The sequence below is a fragment of the Solea senegalensis genome, linkage group LG9, assembly GCF_019176455.1.
Source record: "Solea senegalensis isolate Sse05_10M linkage group LG9, IFAPA_SoseM_1, whole genome shotgun sequence".
Lineage (NCBI taxonomy): Eukaryota > Metazoa > Chordata > Actinopteri > Pleuronectiformes > Soleidae > Solea > Solea senegalensis.
Window position 1 is genome coordinate 2,114,091 of NC_058029.1, and position 20,708 is coordinate 2,134,798.

At 40.2% G+C, this 20,708-nt stretch overlaps 2 protein-coding genes across 5 annotated transcripts; one reads left to right on the forward strand and one right to left on the reverse strand.

Annotated features, from left to right (window-relative positions):
- The first annotated feature begins 312 nt into the window (after nt 1–312).
- Nucleotides 313–17,826, forward strand: sept7b (septin 7b). Of its 3 annotated transcripts, XM_044034611.1 has the most exons (14): nt 313–420; nt 642–643; nt 4,100–4,202; nt 6,181–6,287; nt 7,067–7,167; nt 7,921–8,055; nt 11,819–11,936; nt 12,444–12,536; nt 12,616–12,712; nt 13,722–13,773; nt 13,870–13,998; nt 15,710–15,845; nt 16,193–16,335; nt 16,579–17,826. In XM_044034611.1, the coding sequence occupies exons 1-14, from the start codon at nt 417–419 to the stop codon at nt 16,616–16,618; spliced, it is 1,260 nt and encodes a 419-aa protein (XP_043890546.1). In that variant the 5' UTR covers nt 313–416; the 3' UTR covers nt 16,619–17,826. The 3 variants fall into 3 exon arrangements, with proteins under 3 accessions (XP_043890546.1, XP_043890545.1, XP_043890544.1); XM_044034609.1 differs by lacking the exons at nt 313–420; nt 642–643 and adding an exon at nt 2,581–2,757; XM_044034610.1 differs by lacking the exons at nt 313–420; nt 642–643; nt 15,710–15,845; nt 16,193–16,335; nt 16,579–17,826 and adding exons at nt 1,606–2,757; nt 14,344–14,942.
- Nucleotides 17,827–18,312: 486 nt separating this feature from the next.
- On the reverse strand, nt 18,313–20,088 carry LOC122774962 (protachykinin). Of its 2 annotated transcripts, none has more exons than XM_044034616.1 (5): nt 19,543–20,088; nt 19,301–19,403; nt 19,186–19,209; nt 19,054–19,113; nt 18,313–18,974 (listed from the first exon to the last, which is right to left on the reverse strand). In XM_044034616.1, the coding sequence occupies exons 1-5, from the start codon at nt 19,645–19,647 to the stop codon at nt 18,946–18,948; spliced, it is 321 nt and encodes a 106-aa protein (XP_043890551.1). In that variant the 5' UTR covers nt 19,648–20,088; the 3' UTR covers nt 18,313–18,945. The 2 variants fall into 2 exon arrangements, with proteins under 2 accessions (XP_043890551.1, XP_043890550.1); XM_044034615.1 differs by having other exon boundaries at nt 19,186–19,212.
- Nucleotides 20,089–20,708: the final 620 nt, after the last annotated feature.

Genomic DNA, 20,708 nt, shown 5'->3' on the forward strand with positions numbered 1-20,708 from the left:
TTTTAAAACAGTTGTGTTATGACAACGATAGTCAATAAAAGAGCCGAGTAATAAATAAAAACAATAAAGATAATAAAATTAAAAAACGCAGTCAAGAGCAACAAAATGTATGTTATTGACGGATAAGATAACAAACCAGTGTACTTAATAAAGTGACCAGTGTGAGTTTGTGCAAGGGAAAAAGTCACCGTGAGAAGACGCAGAGACTCAAAAAACCTAGATTTTATCGCGAGACCTGCCGCTCGTATTTTGCGATTCACTTACACTTTTACGAAAGTCTTTCCTCGTAGCGCCCGTCGCGCGGGGGCGGCGCTGCGCGCATCGTCGTGCGCAGCTCGAGTGACAGAAAGCGGAATGTCGGCTCGTGAATGATCGGTATTTGAGAGGCAGCGGCGGCGACAGGGAGCGTCTACGTTATGGGTGAGAACCGCTGTCGTTTGCTTCTGTCACGACTTCTTCTCCTGAAAACCGCGCTGTTTTCCCCCGCAGCTCTGCTTGTTTGGCTGACGTTAGATTGGCACTTTGCGGCGAACGGCTTTGCCGCTGTTGGAGCTTGTGCTGTTGTCTGAGCAACCAACGCCCTGTCGTCCGCCTCCGGTTGGATGGGCTGCTAGCCTAGCCTAGCCTAGCTGGCTGGCTAGCTGTAAGCCTCGGCTTCGCTAGCAGGCTGTGTAACCGAACCACAGTGTCATTTCCTGCCTTTAGCTCTTTCATATTTAATATAACATTTAATTATAACTGTGCGTGTTACGATCTATCATCACGGACCGCGTTAACAACCCCCGGTTGTGACTTTGAGGCTAACACTCGAGTGTCTTGAGAAAGCTTTGATTTGAGCTCATTTTAATGTCGTACGTTGGATTAAAAATGCTCCCGTTGATGCAAATGTATGTGGATGTAATTACTTGTAAATGACCTTTTCTCGTTGTCTTGTAATATTTTGACATAGTTAATTGTGAGATAGGAGTATAATATGCGATGTTATCGAGCGTCGTGATTAAAATGAGCCACGGTGAGTTTGATTGTGGTGAATTTTCATTGTCAGGATTATTGTAAATAATGAAAATTGGTAATATTTCACTTGGGTGACTGGAAAATGCTGTTTATCTCGCCATCATACTGTCCTGGTGATTTATGTTGAAGTGCCACAAGGGGGAGTTTGCTTCTTTCCACTCAATCCAGGACTTGGTGATTTATAGCCATTTCAAAAAGTAATTTCTTGGTTTTCAATTAAAAAATGTCAGTATATATGTCATATGTCAGAGTAGAGGCAGGCAAGCGACATCTGCCACTTTCAATTGACTAATTATTGCAAATTATGCATTTCTAATTGAAGCCCAAGTACATTAGTATTTAGAGTTTATGAAATATACTTGTGGAGTCGGGCTGAGCAATTGATGTTGAAATATTATTGATATCGCAATATGGCCTCCTGCAATTTTCTAATCACAAGAGACGCTTAATCCTAAATGTGAGTCAAAATACCATACACACATTGTTTCACACAGATCTGCACACTCATACATGGTTTTCAATGAAAATGAGAATAATTAATTACATATTTATATAAGATCGCTCACCCCTTTTTTTTTCAGTTATGTGTTATTAGGTACAGTAGAAAAGAGCCAGTGCAGATTGTTCCAAAGTCTTTATTTAAACAGGGTGAATTGTCATTGTAACTGTGCAGCAGGGATCACAGCGGCCTGTGTGTGTGATCAATAATGTGATTAAAGTGCAGTTATTGGAACATCTAGATCAGACAGTCGAAAAAGAAACAAAGCAGGAAGTTCTCTTACAGTTGGTGAGGTGCTGCTATGAAGAGGAGATTTAATCTGTCTGGATTATACTTGATCTTGCAACTCACATTTTGTTCTTTTTTGAAGTTCATTATCTTCACACATTGACCTCCAAGAGTTTTGATGAGAGCATTTTTCTTTAAAACAACAGCTGCCGTATTCCTTCACCTTCCACCACTTCCTGTAACAGAGATGTCAGACATTACCAGAAAGGAAACTTTTTAACATTTTTCTGTCCTCACTTTGCTTGTGAGGTGATTTACAAACATTGATTCATGAACTAAAGCTGTAGGGCTGAGTTTAAACTGCACGTCCTGCAGGCAAATCCGATTCAATCACAGGCTTTGTTCAGACTTGATTATTTTCATAACCCCCGTTAATCTGCCGATAATGTCCTCAATTAACGAGTCTGTGTTTGATTCATAAAATGTCAGAAAACATAGAAAAGTGTTTCCCAAACCTTGTAATTAACAGTCCAAAGATCTGCACTGTTAATTACAAGTGAAGGCCGTAGTCATGTGAACATAGTCCTAACTTTGTTGCTCAGGTTGTAGGACGCTGAGTTTAAACGTCACAGTGTCACACAGAAGACACTTAGGCTGCTGTTGGTCGGCAGAAGAAGAAGAAGACGCTCCTCAAATCGTCTCCTCGCCACAGGCCAAAAGAAAAAGCTGTCCGGATGAATGGGTTTTTACTTTATGGTGCTTCTGACCTTAAAGGAGCAAGTGGAGAGGAAAATTATGCATCTCACTGGCCAACGTGTGTGTGTGTGACAGTGGTGAAGATCATGAATCCTCTGGCCTCAGGCGCCACAGCTTGGGAAACAAGCTTCTTATGTGATCTCCTGACATTGACTCTCTGTCGTCTTCTCTTGTTTTTCTCCCCTCGTTCACTTTCTTTGACCCTGGAAACTATTCCTGTGCTTCTGGAAATGCATCGCATTGATCTGCGCAAAACAGCTGTAAGTATGAAAGTGTTTTTCTCTCTTTGTCACGTTCAGCGTTACAGTGCTGCATCATCACGTTTTATTCACAAGCCTCAATACAGTCAAAAACTTTACTGTCACCATGCGTTTATCCATCCGACACAGTTCAGTTTAAACAGTCATTCAATATAAATCATCTTTTATACTTAAATGTATGATTTGTTTGTTAACAGAATCCATTAAAGTCAAATGAACACCTTTCTTTTCTTCTTTTTTGTGTGAAAATAAGTTAAGAAACAAAAATGTAACAAATTTAAATTGTAGTTGCAAAATCAATCATTAAAACTGATGTAACACAAGTAGGATTGCAACGAAAGGTTGTTTTCATCATCATCGATTAATCAGGGAATAGTTTGGTTCAGAAAATGTGTGAAAACACTATTATCTTTCGTGTTTTCTCAAACCTGGAAACAATGACGTTCTCGAATGTCTTGTTTTCGTCCTGAAACCAAAATGATTCAGTTTTTAATGATTTCTTTGTTTGTGCAGCAAAGAAACCAGAAAACATTCACATTTAATGAGCAGAAAAATCACAGAAACACAATCGGATTCGATTGATCGAATTTAGTAAAAATGAGATAATTGATGAATTGTTTCAGCCCTAAAAACAAGTGCAACAAATGAATTGAGTACACTCGGGTTTTGCCTTCATACGAATGCTGTTTGATCATTTAAACCTGTATAAATCTATAAATGAACAGATACAGCAGTTACAGTAAACACATAGGGAAAAGAAAAACTAAGAAAAACCCACCAAAAAAATTTCTTTGATACCTCAGACAGTCCATAATCAAACAGACTGATTTTGAAGAGGTTAACGAGCATAAAAACTTTGTATGAAAGTCGGGTCTGGCAAAAATGCGACACTGGCATAGTTCCCTGACCCGTGCGTTGCTCAAGGGCTCTATAGCGCCCCCCGAATTTGATGAAACTTGATGGGAATATGTTATAGACCAAGACAAACAGAAAAGTCCACGTAACCATGGCCTCAACTCAACAGGAAGTTGACTATTTTACTATTTTGCTGATAAAAAAAAAGCATAATTGAAGAAAAAATAAAATGGAATTTGAAAAAAAGAAGAGATTTAAATGTGGCTTTACTCACACTCACACACTCACACACACACACACACACACACACGTGAAGGTGTTGAACTATGTGGGAAAATTCTCTGGACTATAACGATGAGGTTTAGATGTGGTTTGGAGACCGTGAGCGAAGTGTGTTAAACACTGCTCTATTTTTAGCTGTGTTTGGTTGCAACGTGATGTTTCTAATCCTCTCTTTCTCTTATTTTCATGTTTTTTGTTACTACAGCAACAAAAGAATCTGGAAGGATACGTGGGCTTTGCAAGCCTCCCCAACCAAGTGTACAGGAAGTCTGTGAAGAGGGGCTTTGAGTTCACGCTGATGGTCGTGGGTAAGAGTCACACGCTGCTCTGCTCTGCTCTGCGCTGCTGTGTTTGATCTCTTATTTTGTGACTGTGGAAGTGTACAATATTCTTTACTGCTGAGTCAGAGAGGAGTGGACCGGTGTGGGTTTTTTTGCTCTAACTGGAAATGAACAAACGTTGGATGTTGGGGTGTCTGGAAGTTTGTCTCGCAGGAGAAACAGAAACACAGCGAATCAGAGGAGCAGACATTGTTTGAAACTTGCTTGGATGTGGCGCTTGACTCTGAGCCAACTTCCTCCATGGTTGATTGGTCTGTGTTTGGAGGGAAAAATGTCTCTCCGGGTCAAAACCATTTCCTGTCGTGTGTATCTCTCGTTGTTGAGTCTTACAGCAGACACTCTTCTTTACAGCCTGGTACAGACTGTGAAGTTTTAAATTTTATTTTAACCATTAAATCCAGCTTCTCTGTGGAATTCTCAGCTTCTTAAACATGAATATTTCCTGGTTTCTTTGCTGCTTAGAACAAAGAATTCATTAAAGCTGAATCGTTTTGTGTTTGTGGACAAAATAGGAACTTCTCTTTTGAAGTCTTGGAAACACTGATCCGACAGTGGACCAAACAATAGCTGGATTCATCGAGAAAATGAATGATGTAAATAACACACACACGATACTCAGCGACGAGCTGTGAGTCCACATGTTCCCGCTGTGCGACACGTGTGCGCATGCGTGTGCATGACAGATGGAGGAAGACCAAACCAGTGACTGACACGTCTGTCCAGAACCACAGCAGCAGTTTTTCCATATTGACTTTCTCCTCTTTACACATTATTATTATATATATGATAGGAAATCCTGTCTGAGAAACATGTGACAACTGTGGAGGAAAGAGTGAAAACATTTTGTCCTAGAAATGGGTCTCAACAAAATTGTGATTCTTATCGTCAAAGATTCTAAATCGATTCCAAGAATGACGTTGCTTCAGCTTTGATTGGCAGAGTCTGTTTCATTTGTAAACAGCTTCACTTTCAAAAGTAAATGATTTTCTTGGGTTGGCTCGTGTTTACGTTGCCTTTTTCCCAAATATAAAAGCCTCCTGATCTTGTATACTCTCTGATTTCATGCTGCACACAGCACCAGCAGATCAGACCCTCACATTAGCAGCAGAGTCCATTTTGAATCAGAAATAGATTTTTAATCCAACCGAAGTATTGGAATCAGAATCGTATCATGAGGTCTCTGTAAGAGTCAATATATGTTATATTTGTGTGAATCCTTCTTCCAAACAGACTCCGCTTCTTTCACAGTCTCTTCACAGTCCTGGTGCAAGCTCCGCGCTCCTCATCCTGACACAGGTTGCATCTGATCCTCTGAGATTTTGCTTTACTCAGAAGTATTCTCAGAATATTACGACTTTATTCTCCATTGTACAATGATCTCTGCTGTTTGGCGCATGGAAAAAGTATAAATAACAGAGTCTGTACTGATTATCGTCCCAAGCTCTTTCTATATCGGGTAAATGTCCAACATCTTGCATCCTTAGTGTTTAGTATCACATTTTTCAATCAGAGAGATATTTTTTCACCAGATAAACAAATAAACATCCCAGCACAAGCTCCTCACTCCTCTCTGTTCAGCTAAATATTGACTGGTGGCCGTGAGCCACCACAGGCTGTGCCAGTGCTCATTTCCACTAATGATCCTTTTCACTGGAAACTTGGAAACCAGGCTCACAATGGCACAAATTGTCCGTGTTGTTGCTTCTTTTGAGCTTTTTTAACCGTTGCCTAAATGGATTAATGTCCTGGACTTAATGTCAAGTCTCGTCCACCCAACACACACACATTTGACCTTTGATGGTCAACACGAGACTTTGTTTCGCTCAAATGCAAATGAAGGAAACTTGCTGTAGATTTTCACTCGGTGCTTCAGCCTCTTTATGCTAATTTTGTTTGATTTGTGCATAAACATACAAACAAACTGTATTTTCTCTGTGTGTTTCAGGTGAATCAGGGCTGGGTAAGTCCACGTTGATCAACTCTCTGTTCCTCACAGACCTGTACTCTGCAGAATATCCTGGACCTTCACATCGAATCAAAAAGACTGTGCAGGTGGGTTTCAGGACATCAGGAGTCGGTGAATATTTTCTGGTTTCTTTGCTCCATAAAACAAAGAAATTGTGGACAAAAACAAGAGAAACGCTACATTTTCTGGACCAAAATAGTCATCAATCAATCCAGAAAACAATCAACAGATTAATCAGATTATGAAAACAATCTGGAGCTGTAACCCTGCTGTAGATGCAACGATTCCCTGATCAGTGCTGCTGATTTTTTTCCCCTCTTATTTTAAGAGAGGAAAATCTGACGACCTGTCTCACCATCTGTCTGACGACCTGTCTCACCATCTGTCTGACGACCTGTCTCACCATCTGTCTGACGACCTGTCTCACCATCTGTCTGACGACCTCTCTCACCATCTGTCTGACGACCTGTCTCACAATCTGACATCTGTCTGGTCCTGTCTCACCATCTGTCTGGACCTGCATCTGTCGACCTGTCTCACCATCTGTCTCTGTCTCACCATCTGCCTGATGATCTGTCTCACACCTGTCTCACCATCTGTCTGACGACCTGTCTCACCATCTGTCTGACGACCTGTCTCACTCGCGCCTGCGTCCTGGCGTCTGACGTCATGCTTCTCTCCAGACACCTGGGCTTGTTCTGGTTTACCTGCATATTGAAGCTAAACGCTGGCGTGTGAGTGGACGTGTCGCCACACGCTGCTGTCAGTTCACAGAGATAATGATTTTTCCGTCACGTGCTGTTGTTATGAATCAGAGGCTTTGGTCTCACAGCGACACGTCCTCTCTCCTCTGTCCCGCCCTCAGGTGGAGCAGGCCAAGGTTTTAGTAAAGGAAGGCGGCGTCCAGCTGCTGCTCACGATAGTCGACACCCCAGGGTTTGGAGACGCTGTCGACAACAGCAACTGGTAAGAATCACCACAACTGCAGCTCTGATTCTTCTCTTTATTAATGACAAGAGGCTTTTCTCTCTCTCCCTCTCTCACACACACTCTCTCCCTCTCACACTCCCTCTCTCCCTCACACACCCTCTCTCCCTCACACACTCTCTCTCCCTTCATTTTAAATGCTTCCATCTGGACGACAGCGTCTGTTGTTCATTTAAAGTCGTACAGGAAGCAGAAAGTCCATGGAGCCGGGAACGAGGTGCGGCGTAAACACATGATCACTCAGAGAGCACAGACCTGGATCTGTATAGAACTTTACCGTCTTACACAAACATCTGAAGATGTCGCTGAGATATTTACACGTCTGACTGCATTCACGTTCCACATTTTGTTCATATCCGATGACTTGTGGCAGCGTTGTGATGACAGATTTGCTGACTATAAGAGACAGGAGTTTCTATGATTATTTTTGTGACATTATAGAATCATACTGACCCATCACAAAAACATCAGACTGATCTGTCCAAAACTGTAGACAGGAAGTTCTTACCGATAAAGTCACACTCATGAGAACAGAGAACCTGATGTGATGTAATGTTTGTTATTGTGGATGTGTTGAGTTGTCCCAGTAATTTCTGCTGTTGTTTGTTGTCAAAATGAATTCTTGTAAGAATTGACGGCCCTAATCTACCTAACAACCACGTCTGCTGTGTACCAGTCACTTCTCCTGGTTTCTGTTCTTTGTGAAGAAAGTTGTGATTGTGTCGTTTGCAGCTGGCAGCCAATCATCGACCACATAGACAGCAAGTTTGAAGATTACCTGAACTCAGAATCACGGGTGAACCGACGACAGATGCCCGACAGCCGAATCCACTGCTGCCTGTACTTCATCGCCCCCTCAGGACACGGGTGAGTGTTGTTCTGAAAGCAGCTGGAGAGCAGCGAGGTTTACGGCAGGCTCGAGTAAAGGTTGTCAGAGGAAGAGTGAACAGAGGCAGGAAATGAGCGAGAATAGTGTCAGAAGGGAGGTCTCAGAGGTCAGACGTGGATTCACTGCAGTGGAAGGTTGCTGGTTCAGATCCTAGTGCTGTCTGAGAGATCCAGTGAAGACATGTCACGAGACATTAACTTCCTTCCTTAAGAGTTTCAGAGCTGCAGGACCCTCAGCGTGATGTTTGTGTGGATGTTATAATTCATATTTACTCAAGCGTGTCCAGATGACCACAACTAACTTCTGAAGATGACCTTCACAGAAGTTCTTTAAATTCCTCTTCTTCTTTATCATCTTCTGGTTCTTCTGACTCTTTGGTCTGATTCTTCATAATATTCTTCTTCTTCTGACTTCTCTGACTCTTCTTATTCCTGATTTTCTTTTTCTGGCTCTTCTCACTCTTCTTCTAAATGTTCTTCTCCTGACTCCTTTCAACTCTTTTGTTCTATTTGTTCTACCAACTCTTCTTTCTTTATCATCTGACTTTTCTCACTGCTTCTGAGTCTTCTTCTTCTTAATCTTCTTTTTAATCTTCTCTTTATGACTCTTCATCTTAATCCTCTTCTTCTTCTGACATAATATACATGTAAATAGTAAATACTACTCTGTAATCAGAGAAATACCAGGACTCTGTCGCTCCTGCAAATATTTCACAATAAAAGGGAACGGGAAGTGCTTTTACTTTGAAAACGAAGCAGAAAAAGTTTTACATGTTACAGCACATGTAACTAGTCTGCATGTCCTGGATGTCCAGTGCCGTAAAAACAGGAAAACCTGCAGATAAAACACAAATAATCTCTCAAAATGTGACCGTTTATATCAGTGATTGATGGGAATGGGTCCAGATCTGGACTGGAGTCCACCCCCCCCCAACTGCAAAAGAAAAAACAAATCTAGGGAGGGAGACATAAAGACAGAGATGGTTGTAAAAGGCTCAGCAGATGATGTCGTTTGCCAAATGTTTCAAGAAGGAAACGACAGTGTGGAATGTTTTATTCTTTTATTCAGAAGCTTCCAGAGCGTCTGCAGTCAGCTGACAGCTCACATGTTTACAGAGCAGAATAATGTGTGGGAGTCGTGAAAATTGAAAAATGAGGCTTCAAGCTGTTATTTCCTGCTATGAAAGAAGCTTTTGCTGATATTCACTCAGTAACTCATTTAAATGCCCGTCCAGTATGGCTTTTAGAATTATGATAATGTGAGAGTTTGCCCCAGAGTCTCGACTCATGACCTTAAAAAACAAAGAATGATATATTTTTACCAACTGAAACCTATGTACGGGTCGTTTTGGCCAACCCCTGAATCCTATGACTAAAATACCATCTAGTTTTACTTGTATTTTAGTCACACCATTAGTCAAGTGTTCAAATTTACAAGGTTTCTTGAATGCATCTTGAAGCTACTTCTTCAAGCTCAACGAATTGTAGATCCCACAGAAGTGATGATTTGCAGCGGGCTTTGAATTAATTCATTGTGAACCCTGCATTCATTTCACTACTCTCATGTGCTAGACATTAAGATATTCAACCAATAATACCGTCAAATTCCTCTTATGAGACATTGTGTTTGTATCAGCTTGAGGATGTGCAGCATATGTTGTCTCCTCATAACACCAGCTGACACAGCAGCACAGTCAGCGCCGACACTGAGACACTGTGTGAGTGTTCAGCTGTTTGACGACAGAGACTCATGAAAGCGTCACTCACTCAAATCCTAAAAGGTGGTTGTTGACAATCTGTGGCTAAACTCGTTATATTTTTTATAAAGTTTCATAAAGATTACAGCAAAAAAAATCCCTTGGTACGTTTACATGCACAGTTTAATCGAACTCAAGCGAAAGGTCTGACTAAGACAGACGATCAGACAACAACCGAGTCAGAGTGTACATGATTACTGACGACGGTAGTTCAGCGGTGGAGCGATGCCGATGTGTCCTTGGGCAAGACACTTAACCCCATGTTCCTCCTGACAGCTGTGCCAGCAGCGTGTGAGTGGGTATGAAAGATGAGTGATGGAAAATGTGCTGCACGTAGATGCGCTATATGTAAGTGTGAGTGAATGGGTGAATGGCAAAACTGTAGTGTGTATATAAATACAAACCATATACCATTATCATGACTCTCATGAGAGGGTGAACATCACACTGACTCTGAAGCTGTTAAAAATCTTGCATAGTTGTGCTTTAAATGGCTTAGTTTGGGTCTTAGCTGTCGCCTCTGCTGTTTCACTCTCAGCATGTCGTTTAGGACGCCGTCTCTTCACGTGATTATAAAGGTTTGTCAGGTTTTGCCGTTGTCGGAGTTCTTTTTTACCTCCTCAGTCAGCAAATGTCATAACTCAACCAACTAAGAGTGTGGACAACATCAATTACATCATCTGTTAGTTGTTATTGAGTTTCATGGGATCCTCATTAAGTGTTTTCTAATCTGATTGAAAGTGTAACTGCTTTCCTTGTTGCTCCTTGGTCAGATAATCACTACCAGTTGTTGTGTTGAGGTTTTGTTCAGACAGAGGAGCTCTGTTGTTGCTGCTGCTGCTGCTGCTGCTGCTGCTGATGCTGCTGCTGCTGCTGCTCGTGTTTCTGTCGTGTATCGACCTCCAGGCTCGTTGGCTGCGTGTCAAACACACACACATTCCTCTCAGAGTTTGATTCACGGGGATGTTTTACAGGACGTGCAGTTGTTATATCGTCATACACAGAGAGAGAGAGAGAGAGAGAGACAGACAGACAGACAGACAGACAGAGAGAGGGAGAAGATGATTTTGGTTAAATGTTAAAATGATTCCAGCTGCTTCTCTGCACTGTGTGGTTTTTACTATGTTTGTTATTGTTGTCAGAGGAAGAACGGTGGTCAAATAAACCTCAAACAAATGAACCTCCCCTTTTAGTCCTGCAATGACGAGTTCAGTCATTCATTATTACTTCCTATTCTGTTTTTTGTGATGTTCTGGGCGTGTAGGTCAATTGTTGGATTAGAAGAAGGGAGCAGAAGTATGAGTTGAAGGGAAGCAACATAAATAACCAAGATGTCAGATGTAATAATTTATTTTACAATGGAGTTGAAGTTAAATTCTCAAAAGAAAGAGCTAAGTTACATATTAATCAACTACAGAAATAAAACTCCACTTGAAATGAACTCAGGTTACTTTAAGAAAACCAAAGATTACAGGGAGAACAGCATCACTAAACCTAGTGTCTCTAAACAAGAGTAAAAACAAGCCAACAGTGAAGAAGGAGGATTCAGTTTTATAATCTAATCTAACCTGAGCCCAATTCCCATGTAGCGGGAGGTTCAGAGACATCACTCAAAGCAAACTCAAACAAGATCACAGTCTGATTCTGATTCAACTGTTTCTCAACATGAGGCGCTCTGGTGTGGACTGGGAGACGGCCTCTTGTCTTCTTCCGGTGGGAGTGAGACAAGAAAAAAAACTAAAAACTTGATTATACATCTCACTTATGACTCGCACTTCATAGTTTGGCTCACTTGAAGCTCTTACTTACTTCTAGCTCTTATTTGTACCCAAATGTTTAAATGCACTTACTGTAAGTCACTTTGGATAAAAGCGTCTGCTAAATGACATGTCATGTAATGTAATGTAATGTAATGTAATGGAAACTGAGTAATGCTATGACTGTGTTAATGAAGTGTGTTAATGACTAACTTTATCTCTCCACAGACTGAAACCTCTGGACATTGAGTTCATGAAGCGGTTGCATGAGAAAGTCAATGTCATCCCACTGATCGCCAAAGCAGACACGCTCACCCCAGAGGAATGTCAACAGTTCAAGAAGCAGGTCAGTGATTCCACAGCTGCAGAAACAAACATGTATTTATGTTTTCTTTTCCTACTGTGGTCACTGCTACAACAGTGTTTCCCTAACTTTCTGTTCCACTGTTAATGTGGATATAAATCGTGACAAGAGCAAATTCATGCATTTTTAAGGATTCTACATCAAAGCCGGAATGATTTTTTGTGATTTAACACAAAACTGAGGTTGCTCTAATTGTATTTGAGCTATTTCCTGTCGGCAGATTCTGCTAGGCTAGGTTTTCTTGTTTCTCCTCCGACAGGAGCAAGAAACAGGAGCACGCTGGTCTTACAAGGATTCTTTCTGTGATGTAGTTCAGTCAAATATGATGTGGTGTCAACTTGCGATCTTTTATTTTCTTACTTCCGCTCCCACTCGTGCTGAATTGAAATGCTGCGACACACAGACACATTGACTAGAATGATGTGTATCAGCTGTGTATTTTTGGGGTCTTTCACTCAGTCGCTGTTTTCTCCTCCTGTTCTTCACTAGATCATGAGGGAAATCCAAGAACACAAAATCAAGATCTACGAGTTTCCCGAGACGGACGACGAAGAGGAGAACAGGCTGGTGAAGAAGATCAAGGTAACGTCGTCTCCTGGATCCACACGTCAAACAACAATTTGGATCAATTTAAAACAATATATGGTTGTTTTTTTACCAGGACAAGTTGCCACTGGCTGTCGTAGGAAGCAACACCATCATCGAGGCCAACGGGAAGAGAGTCCGAGGGAGACAGTATCCGTGGGGAGTAGCAGAAGGTAGGAGTGTATTTTATCAAACACGGAACCAAAGGGTATAAGAAATTATTTTCCTGAAACCTGGAATCAAACACTCTCTGAAACGACGAGAACGTCAGACCAATGATGTTTCATGAGCTGCGAAAATCGAAAAATCAATGTTCACAAGATCTCGCAAGACTTGGCCACAGTAGTCTCACGTAGCTTCACCAGAGCTGTACACTAAAAGCCGAGTCTGCAGATTTGTTCACTACCAAGCTGTGATCACAGCACCCCCCGCTGGGCCTCGCAGGAATAACTTAAGATGTGACAGATGTACTTCAAGGCTGTAAATTTTAACCTCAAACAGGTTTTTAAGGTTGGAATTTGAACTCCCCGCGTTCTCCTCCCCAAGTTCAAAGTGATGTCAAAAATTCTGCATAAAAAGTGACGGCACTACGATCTAACAAACTGTGGGTTTTTCTCCGTGTGACATCACCATGTGCGGCGTTCAAACTGTGATAGAAAAATGTTTAGTTGTTGCTGAGTTACTTTTTTTGTTGTGTTTTCATGATTTGAAAAGGGTTTGAATTTTGGATAAAGTGCTTAAAAATACTTGAAATACTCGACCGTGTTTCTGTTCCAAAAATAACTGATTGGCGGAAGTTTGCTCATAAGGAATAAATAAAGACTAAAAACCACACGTGTCTGTGTGAGAGACAGTTATACATATACATATTTTGGTTGTTTTAATGCGATCGAAAGAGCAAAATAGTCATTTTGAGTATGTGTATATTCATATTAATTTACCACAGCTGCCGGGTGCTTGAAAAACATTAAAAATAAACTTTAGAGTGGTTGAAAATTGCCTGAATTTGACCTTGGAGAAGGTGGAAATAGGAAAACAAACCTTCCCCTCTCTCTGGCAGCTTTACCTGTCTATCATAACGCTGTGTGCATGCACTCATTTAGTAAAAGACTTGTTGTTTTTAAAGGTTTGAACTGGGCGACTTCTCTGTGACTAACATGTGGTTGTTTTTTTCCCTCCCAGTTGAAAACAGTGACCACTGTGACTTCACCATCCTCAGGGACATGCTCATCAGGTAACACAAAATCACTCATTTCTCATTGTGTGTGTATATGCTGGCGTCTCAGATGTTGTGTATTCCTCATTTTTCTGTGTTTTTTTCTTCTTTCAGAACTCACATGCAGGACCTGAAGGACGTGACGAACAACGTCCACTATGAAAACTACCGCAGCAGGAAACTGGCCGCCGTCACCTACAATGGAGTGGACAACAACAGGGCCAAAGGTCAACTGTGCACCAAGTAAGTCCTAATCCAACACAACACCACAGAAACACAGTTAAGATTAGAGATTAATACTGTCCACTCGTGTTTCTGTCTCGTTCCTGAAATAAAAATGTAAATCATGGCTCTGATGTTGCGTCACACTGCTAATGCTAACACACGGCTAACCATTCACACGTTCATCATTTTCACTCACGTTGTTATCTTTTCCGATCTCCTGGAGCAGTTTGAGTCACAGAACAAGACTAATAGGCTGTGTTTATTTTTAGTGCATGACCTCATCATTGCATGCCGTGTGTGTGTGTGTGTGTCTGTGTGTGTGTGTGTGTGTGTGTGTGTGTGTGTGGTTGTGTGGTTTTTTAGACTTGACACAGTTGAAGGAAGGAATGTAAGTGGTCATATTTTTTTTCAATTTAAGATCTCTTCCCCCGTCCTCCTTGGCTGTGTTTGGGTTGTTCCTCTCTTCCCTCTTAAGTTTTCCTCTTCATCATCATCCTCCTTCTCTGTGTGTGTGTGTGTGTGCGTGTGTGGGCTACATGTTTTTTCAGGAACACTGGTGAAAAACTGTGAATTTTAACAGCTTTACCTCCAAAACCTCTTTTTGGACCAGTAACACAGACCATAAACTGCAGAGAAACCTAAAAAATAATGTTTAATGTCTGATTATAAACACGTCATTTATCAAACGTACGTACAGCAGAAAATAGAGGGTGTGTGCGCACTTTTCCACTCAAAGATCGCGTTTTAAGCACACAACTCTTTTCAATTTTTGCACTTTTCAAACCGTGAAAACACAAACATGAAAAGTCAAGACTTTTCAAGGTTTTTAAGTCCAGGTGGGAAACGACAGAGACACCACAATACGATATTATCACGATACGATATTATGACAATGTTTAAGTCGCGATACAATATAATCACGATATTTAAGTCACGATATGATATTATCACGATATTTAAGTCACAATACAATATAATCACGATATGTAAGTCACGATACAATATCGTCACAATATTTAAGTCACAATACGATATTATCACGATATTTAAGTCATGATACAATATAATCACGATATGTAAGTCATGATACGATATCATCACGATATTTAAGTCGCGTCGATATTTAAGTCGCGATACAATATAATCACGATACGATATCGATATTTAAGTCACGATACAATATAATCACGATACGATATCGTCACGATACAATATAATCACGATATTAAACTCAAGTTACGATATCATCACGATATTTAAGTCACGATACAATATAATCACGATACAATATAATCACGATATTTAACTCAAGATACGATATTATCACGATATTTAACTCAAGATACGATATCATCACGATATTTAAGCCATGATACGATGTTATTACGATATAATAATCCTGCAGACTGCAGCTTTACATTCTTGGCATGGCTTTTTTTCTTCACATTTCCACTGTGATAAACTGTCCTGTTGAGCTTTACTAACATTTTTTTTCCACGCTAACACTTGATTCTCTCTCATGATTCTCGTGATTCTCATGGTTTGGGTCCTCGTTGCTTATCCAGCCTTGTTGGATCCTGGCGTTCCTCACCCTTCAGACCTAAGTCTTCCTCCTGAACTCCAGCTGTCTGTTTTTCTTCGGGGTTGAAATTTTGTGTGAAAGATTTTTAAATGATTTTAAATGACTTCGTTTCTGTGTGTGTGTGTGTGTGTGTGTGCGCGCGCACAGGAGTCCTCTGGCTCAGATGGAGGAGGAGAGGCGAGAACACGTGGCAAAGATGAAGAAGATGGAGATGGAGATGGAGCAGGTGTTTGAGATGAAAGTCAAGGAAAAGGTGCAGAAGCTCAGAGACTCTGAAGCAGAGGTAAACACACACACACACACACACACTGAGCTCCTTCCTTCCTCTCAGCGCTTCATGTTTGTATGAACGTGTGTGGTTAGACCTAAAACCAGATCTCAGATAAGAGCAGTTTGTGTGTACACAGTTAGTTTGAATCTCACCGTGAACACGTGCGTATTTCTATATTTTGTATCAGTTTTTGATAAAGATAAGATTTTAGTGTTTTTATAGAAGTATGACTACTGTTTTTGAGACAGTAGATACTTGAGTTTTTAATTTAGGTATCAGTAAGTATTCATTGACATAAGTGTTGTGACTGTCATGTCTGATGCAACACTGCCCCCTCTGTCCCTGTGGTGTCCCTGCAGCTGCAGCGTCGTCACGAGCAGATGAAGAAGAACCTGGAGGCTCAGCACAAAGAGCTGGAGGAGAAGAGACGTGTGTTTGAGGACGAGAGAGCAAACTGGGAGGTCCAGCAGCGCCAGGAGCAGCAGAGAATGGAGGCCTCCAGGTACAAGCCACACCCACTTTCGTCTGTGTCTGTGTTTGTGTGGTTGACGTTATTTTATTTCGGTTTTTATTTGATGTCTTTTAGAGTTTTTTTGTATGTTTTACTGCCTCATGTGAGCTTTTCTCTTTTATTTATTATTCTGCGCTTCACTGTGGTTGTTTTTAGGTGTTCTGTCACCATTGTTTTGTAATTTCATAAACTAAAGAGTTGAAATGGTGTTTTCTTCTCCTCCTCCTCCTACAGGACTCTGGAGAAGAACAAAAAGAAAGGCAAGATCTTTTAGAGAGAGTCGGGAGGACCAACACGAGCCAGATACTTTTCATTTGCCAACGTTTGCCGGTCAGGACACACACACACACGCACACACACGCACACACACGACATTCTCTTCCTCCTCTGAACTGTCAGCACAGCTGTGCTCCTGCTCCCAACCACTAGATGGAGTAGTTGGGAGTAATTACTCGGTATGTGAGGAAGGGGCGGGGCCTGCATACTAACAGCCACCACGGAGGCCCCGCCCCCTTGCTGCCTCGGGACTCATCATGAAAGAATGTTGTTTACTTTAATAACAGAGTCAAATAATCCCATTTTAGCAAATATGCCAAACTCATATTATTGTTTTAATTATTATTATATTATTATTGATGTTATTATTATTATTATTATTGTTGTTGTTTTTAACTGAATACTGTCCCTGCCCCCCCACTCCTCGCTGCTTTTAAATGACTGACGTGTAAAGTTTTATTGACAAAAACAGTGAAACAAACAAATGATTCATATCTGACTGTCGCACAATCAAAGGACATTTGTTTACAGGGTGCAAAAGAAAAGAATAAATGATGTGAAGTCGTTGTGTGTTAGAGTAAGAATCTGGTTAACTGTTTACCCCAAACTATACAAATGGTGTCAACAACAGAAAAACGGGACAATGAATAAATAAAACAATAAAAAACGAACACACCTCCGACCATTTTTAATTGTTTTTTTAAGAACGAAAAAAAACTTCAGTTTTTGTTTTTCCCCTTAACTATAATCTTTAATCTTGTTTCTCTGAAATCCACCAAACCATGGACCACATTTATAATCTCATTAAGTTAATTGTTAGAATTCACTTTACTTCATATATATATACATATATGTATGTGTGTGTGTATATATGTATATATGTATGTATATATATATATATCTATATATATATATATATACACATACATGTATATGTGCTGAAGTAATAACTTGTTTTGGTTGTTTTGTATGTTCACTAAACAGCAGCGCCCCCTGCTGTTTTGGGAAAAATAAACATTTAAAAAAACTAACTTAAACATAAAAATAGTGACAAGTTGGATTGTGTGGTCACTGTGTGGTAAACAGATGAAGAGTGGAAACCTTTGGCTTCACATGTATGAACTCCCTCTCGTGTGTATTTTTAATTTTATTTTTCATTTGTATTGTGTAAAAAGTCACTTCTAATAAACCTGTGATGATCCTGAACACAGACCACGCTGTGATTCATGTCAACATTTCAAAAATAAGACATGTACGATATGTTTTTATTACAATGAAGATGATGTTGGACAAACTACGGCGTGTGGGAGGTGACAAAAAACATGGCCGCACTTTAAGAACGCATCTCAGGCACCGTCTACAAATGACAACACAGGCATTAAAGCAAATGTCTTCACAGTAATAAAGTGCAGTGTCTCTAAAATGGCTGCACAATCAAGAAAGCCCATCAAATCCAAACCAGGATTTGAGCCTGTAACGTTCTTGCCGTGAGGCAACAGTGTTAGCCCCTGGGCCCCCTGTGTGGTCCTGTCCACTTCACTGTGGTGGAGGAGAAATCCACCACGTAATATTTTAATATATTGATACTGAACGTCTCCTCCCAGACTCCAACAGTTCATTCTCCATTTAAAATTTAATTTACAGAACACAAACTTTATTAATGTGTTGGTTTGGTGTTTATGATCTGTTGCTCCACCCACCACCAAATGCTGGACCTTAATGAAACTTCACCTGCTCTGAAAAAACGTGGAGAGAAGTTCAAATACAGACGGGTGAGTCGATTTTAGTGTTTTTATACAAGTACGAGTGGATTTGAGTTTTACAGTAACCCACAGTGGACAAACGTAAACATGTTCTGATTGTGACTGAAGGTCAGGTTCAACCCTCACAGACACTTGTGAAGAGAACAGTGAAGTGAGTGTTCATCTGTGACAGGAAACTACACCAAAAACTGCTGAAAACATTTTATATACAGTGCCTTTAAGGTCGCTGTTGTACATATTTAACATGCATTATGAATTACGACAGATTTACTGTGAAACAAACACGACACAAGTGATATTAACGTTGATTGCGTTGGAATCCTGGACTCGAGGTACGTGGAGTTTCTGAGTTCCGATGACAAATAGAACGCAGCGGTGTGAGACCCAGTTTTTCAGACCCTCTTGTGTTTATCAATTCTCTCCACTAGATGTCACTGTTTGGCAACAACTCGACTCTTTAACCTGACATCGTTGTGACAGAGGGTGAAACGTTTTCTTCAGTCTGGACTGAAATGAAGCAGCAGGTAATGTGAAGATGTTTGTTTGTTGTGTTTTTTTCTCCTCAGTCGTCCTCGTGCCTCCTCTGAGCTCCTGCAGGGACGAAATCATCTGTTACCAGGCAGAGTTCACTCTCATGTAGCCAATAAAGGCGTGTTGAATAAATTCAAACCTTCATCCTGAGAAAAGCTTCTTTTCCCCATCAAACCCACGAAGGTTTGAAACTTGCGACCTGAAAAACACAAAACTCTTTCTAAAAAAAAATACATTTATATAAATATAAATATGCAACAGTTCTACTCACGATTATGCGCTTTTTGCAGTTTTGCTGCTTAAAGAAAAGGAGTTAAGTCAGTGATTAGAGTCGTGTGATCTGAAGTCATTTAAACAAATAAGTGGAATCTTTTTAGTTTTATTACCAAACTCTTTCTTTCCCATGAGTCCAAGAGAGTGACGTGGTCCCGGTTTTCTGATCATTCTCACTGAACCATCCGGGATTATTTCAGAGTTTGGCCACTTGTTCTTTTGCACAAGACAGAAAATATGCAAATATAGAGAATTATGGGAGTAAAATAAACCGGAAAATACAATAATTATGAAGACTTTATATTCCTCTTAAGTCAATTTCACCTTTTATTGTTATGTTTTTTTAAAGTCTTACCTCTTCTCTCCAGTTGTCCACATCCATGTGTTGACTGGAAAAATGAGTGACCATCATCATCATCAGCAGCAGCAACAGCCTAGTGAACACTTTCACTGTCAACATCGCTGCAAACCGCGGTAAAAATGTGCGTAAATCCGCTCCAACTCCGAGAGAAAAGACGAGAAAAGCGTTGATTTTCTTTTACTGAGAGTCAGAGAAGAATCACCCGCGCGGCTTCTCTCACGATGCGCCAGCACCGAGGATCCACGAAGGCTGCTGCGTTTTTACGCACAGCTGGAGTGAGAGGATGAATGAGGATGAGGATGATGAATTATTCTGAAGAGTCATTTCATGTTGTAGTTGGGCTCAGACTCATGTGCAGTGAAGGATCGTGAAGGAGGTAAACGGAGTCTCGTGTTCTGAGGTCACGTCAATGAACGGGTTCACAGTTCATCAACTCACCTGCAGCTGGCGCTAAACACGCGCTTTACTGTAAACTCCTGAGAGTTGGAGAAATATGACTCTCAGATATTAAAATACCATCAGACAAACATTCATTTTGAACTTTTAAGACAAATATATTAAAATATCTTCCAGTAAAATCTGTAAAAACACATTTCTGTTCTCAGAGACTTGATCAATGTTTTTAAAACTCAATTTTTTAATCCAAAAGTGTTTTTTTTTTTGCTTGTTTTTGATGACCTGTGAAAATGTAAAAATGTCAGTTTTATTGAAAGACACTGTATATGTGTGTGTGTGTGTGTGTGTGTCTATACACATCTATACACAAATCTATACACATTTGTTTTTCTCAGATATAAACAAATCTGCATCATAAACAAAGGAGATTTTACTGTTTTAAAAATAACATTGTATTATGTCACAAGGTGTAATTACTCGAAAAAATTGCAACGTAATAACTCTTTAGTTATTAAAGTAATAACTTTAAGTAATAATTACTTAAAAAAACATGTTGACATACTGAAGGTTTATTCACTATCTCAAAAATCTCACATTTTACCGTCACGTCTCAAAAATGTCAGTTTATTATAGAAAAAGGTTATAAATAAAAAACTATTTTTTATTTCCTTACTCTTGCAATTACAAAAAAAAAACAACTAACTGTGACACACATTTGACAAAATGTGAAAATACTGAAAATTTATATTATTCAAAATTGTTGT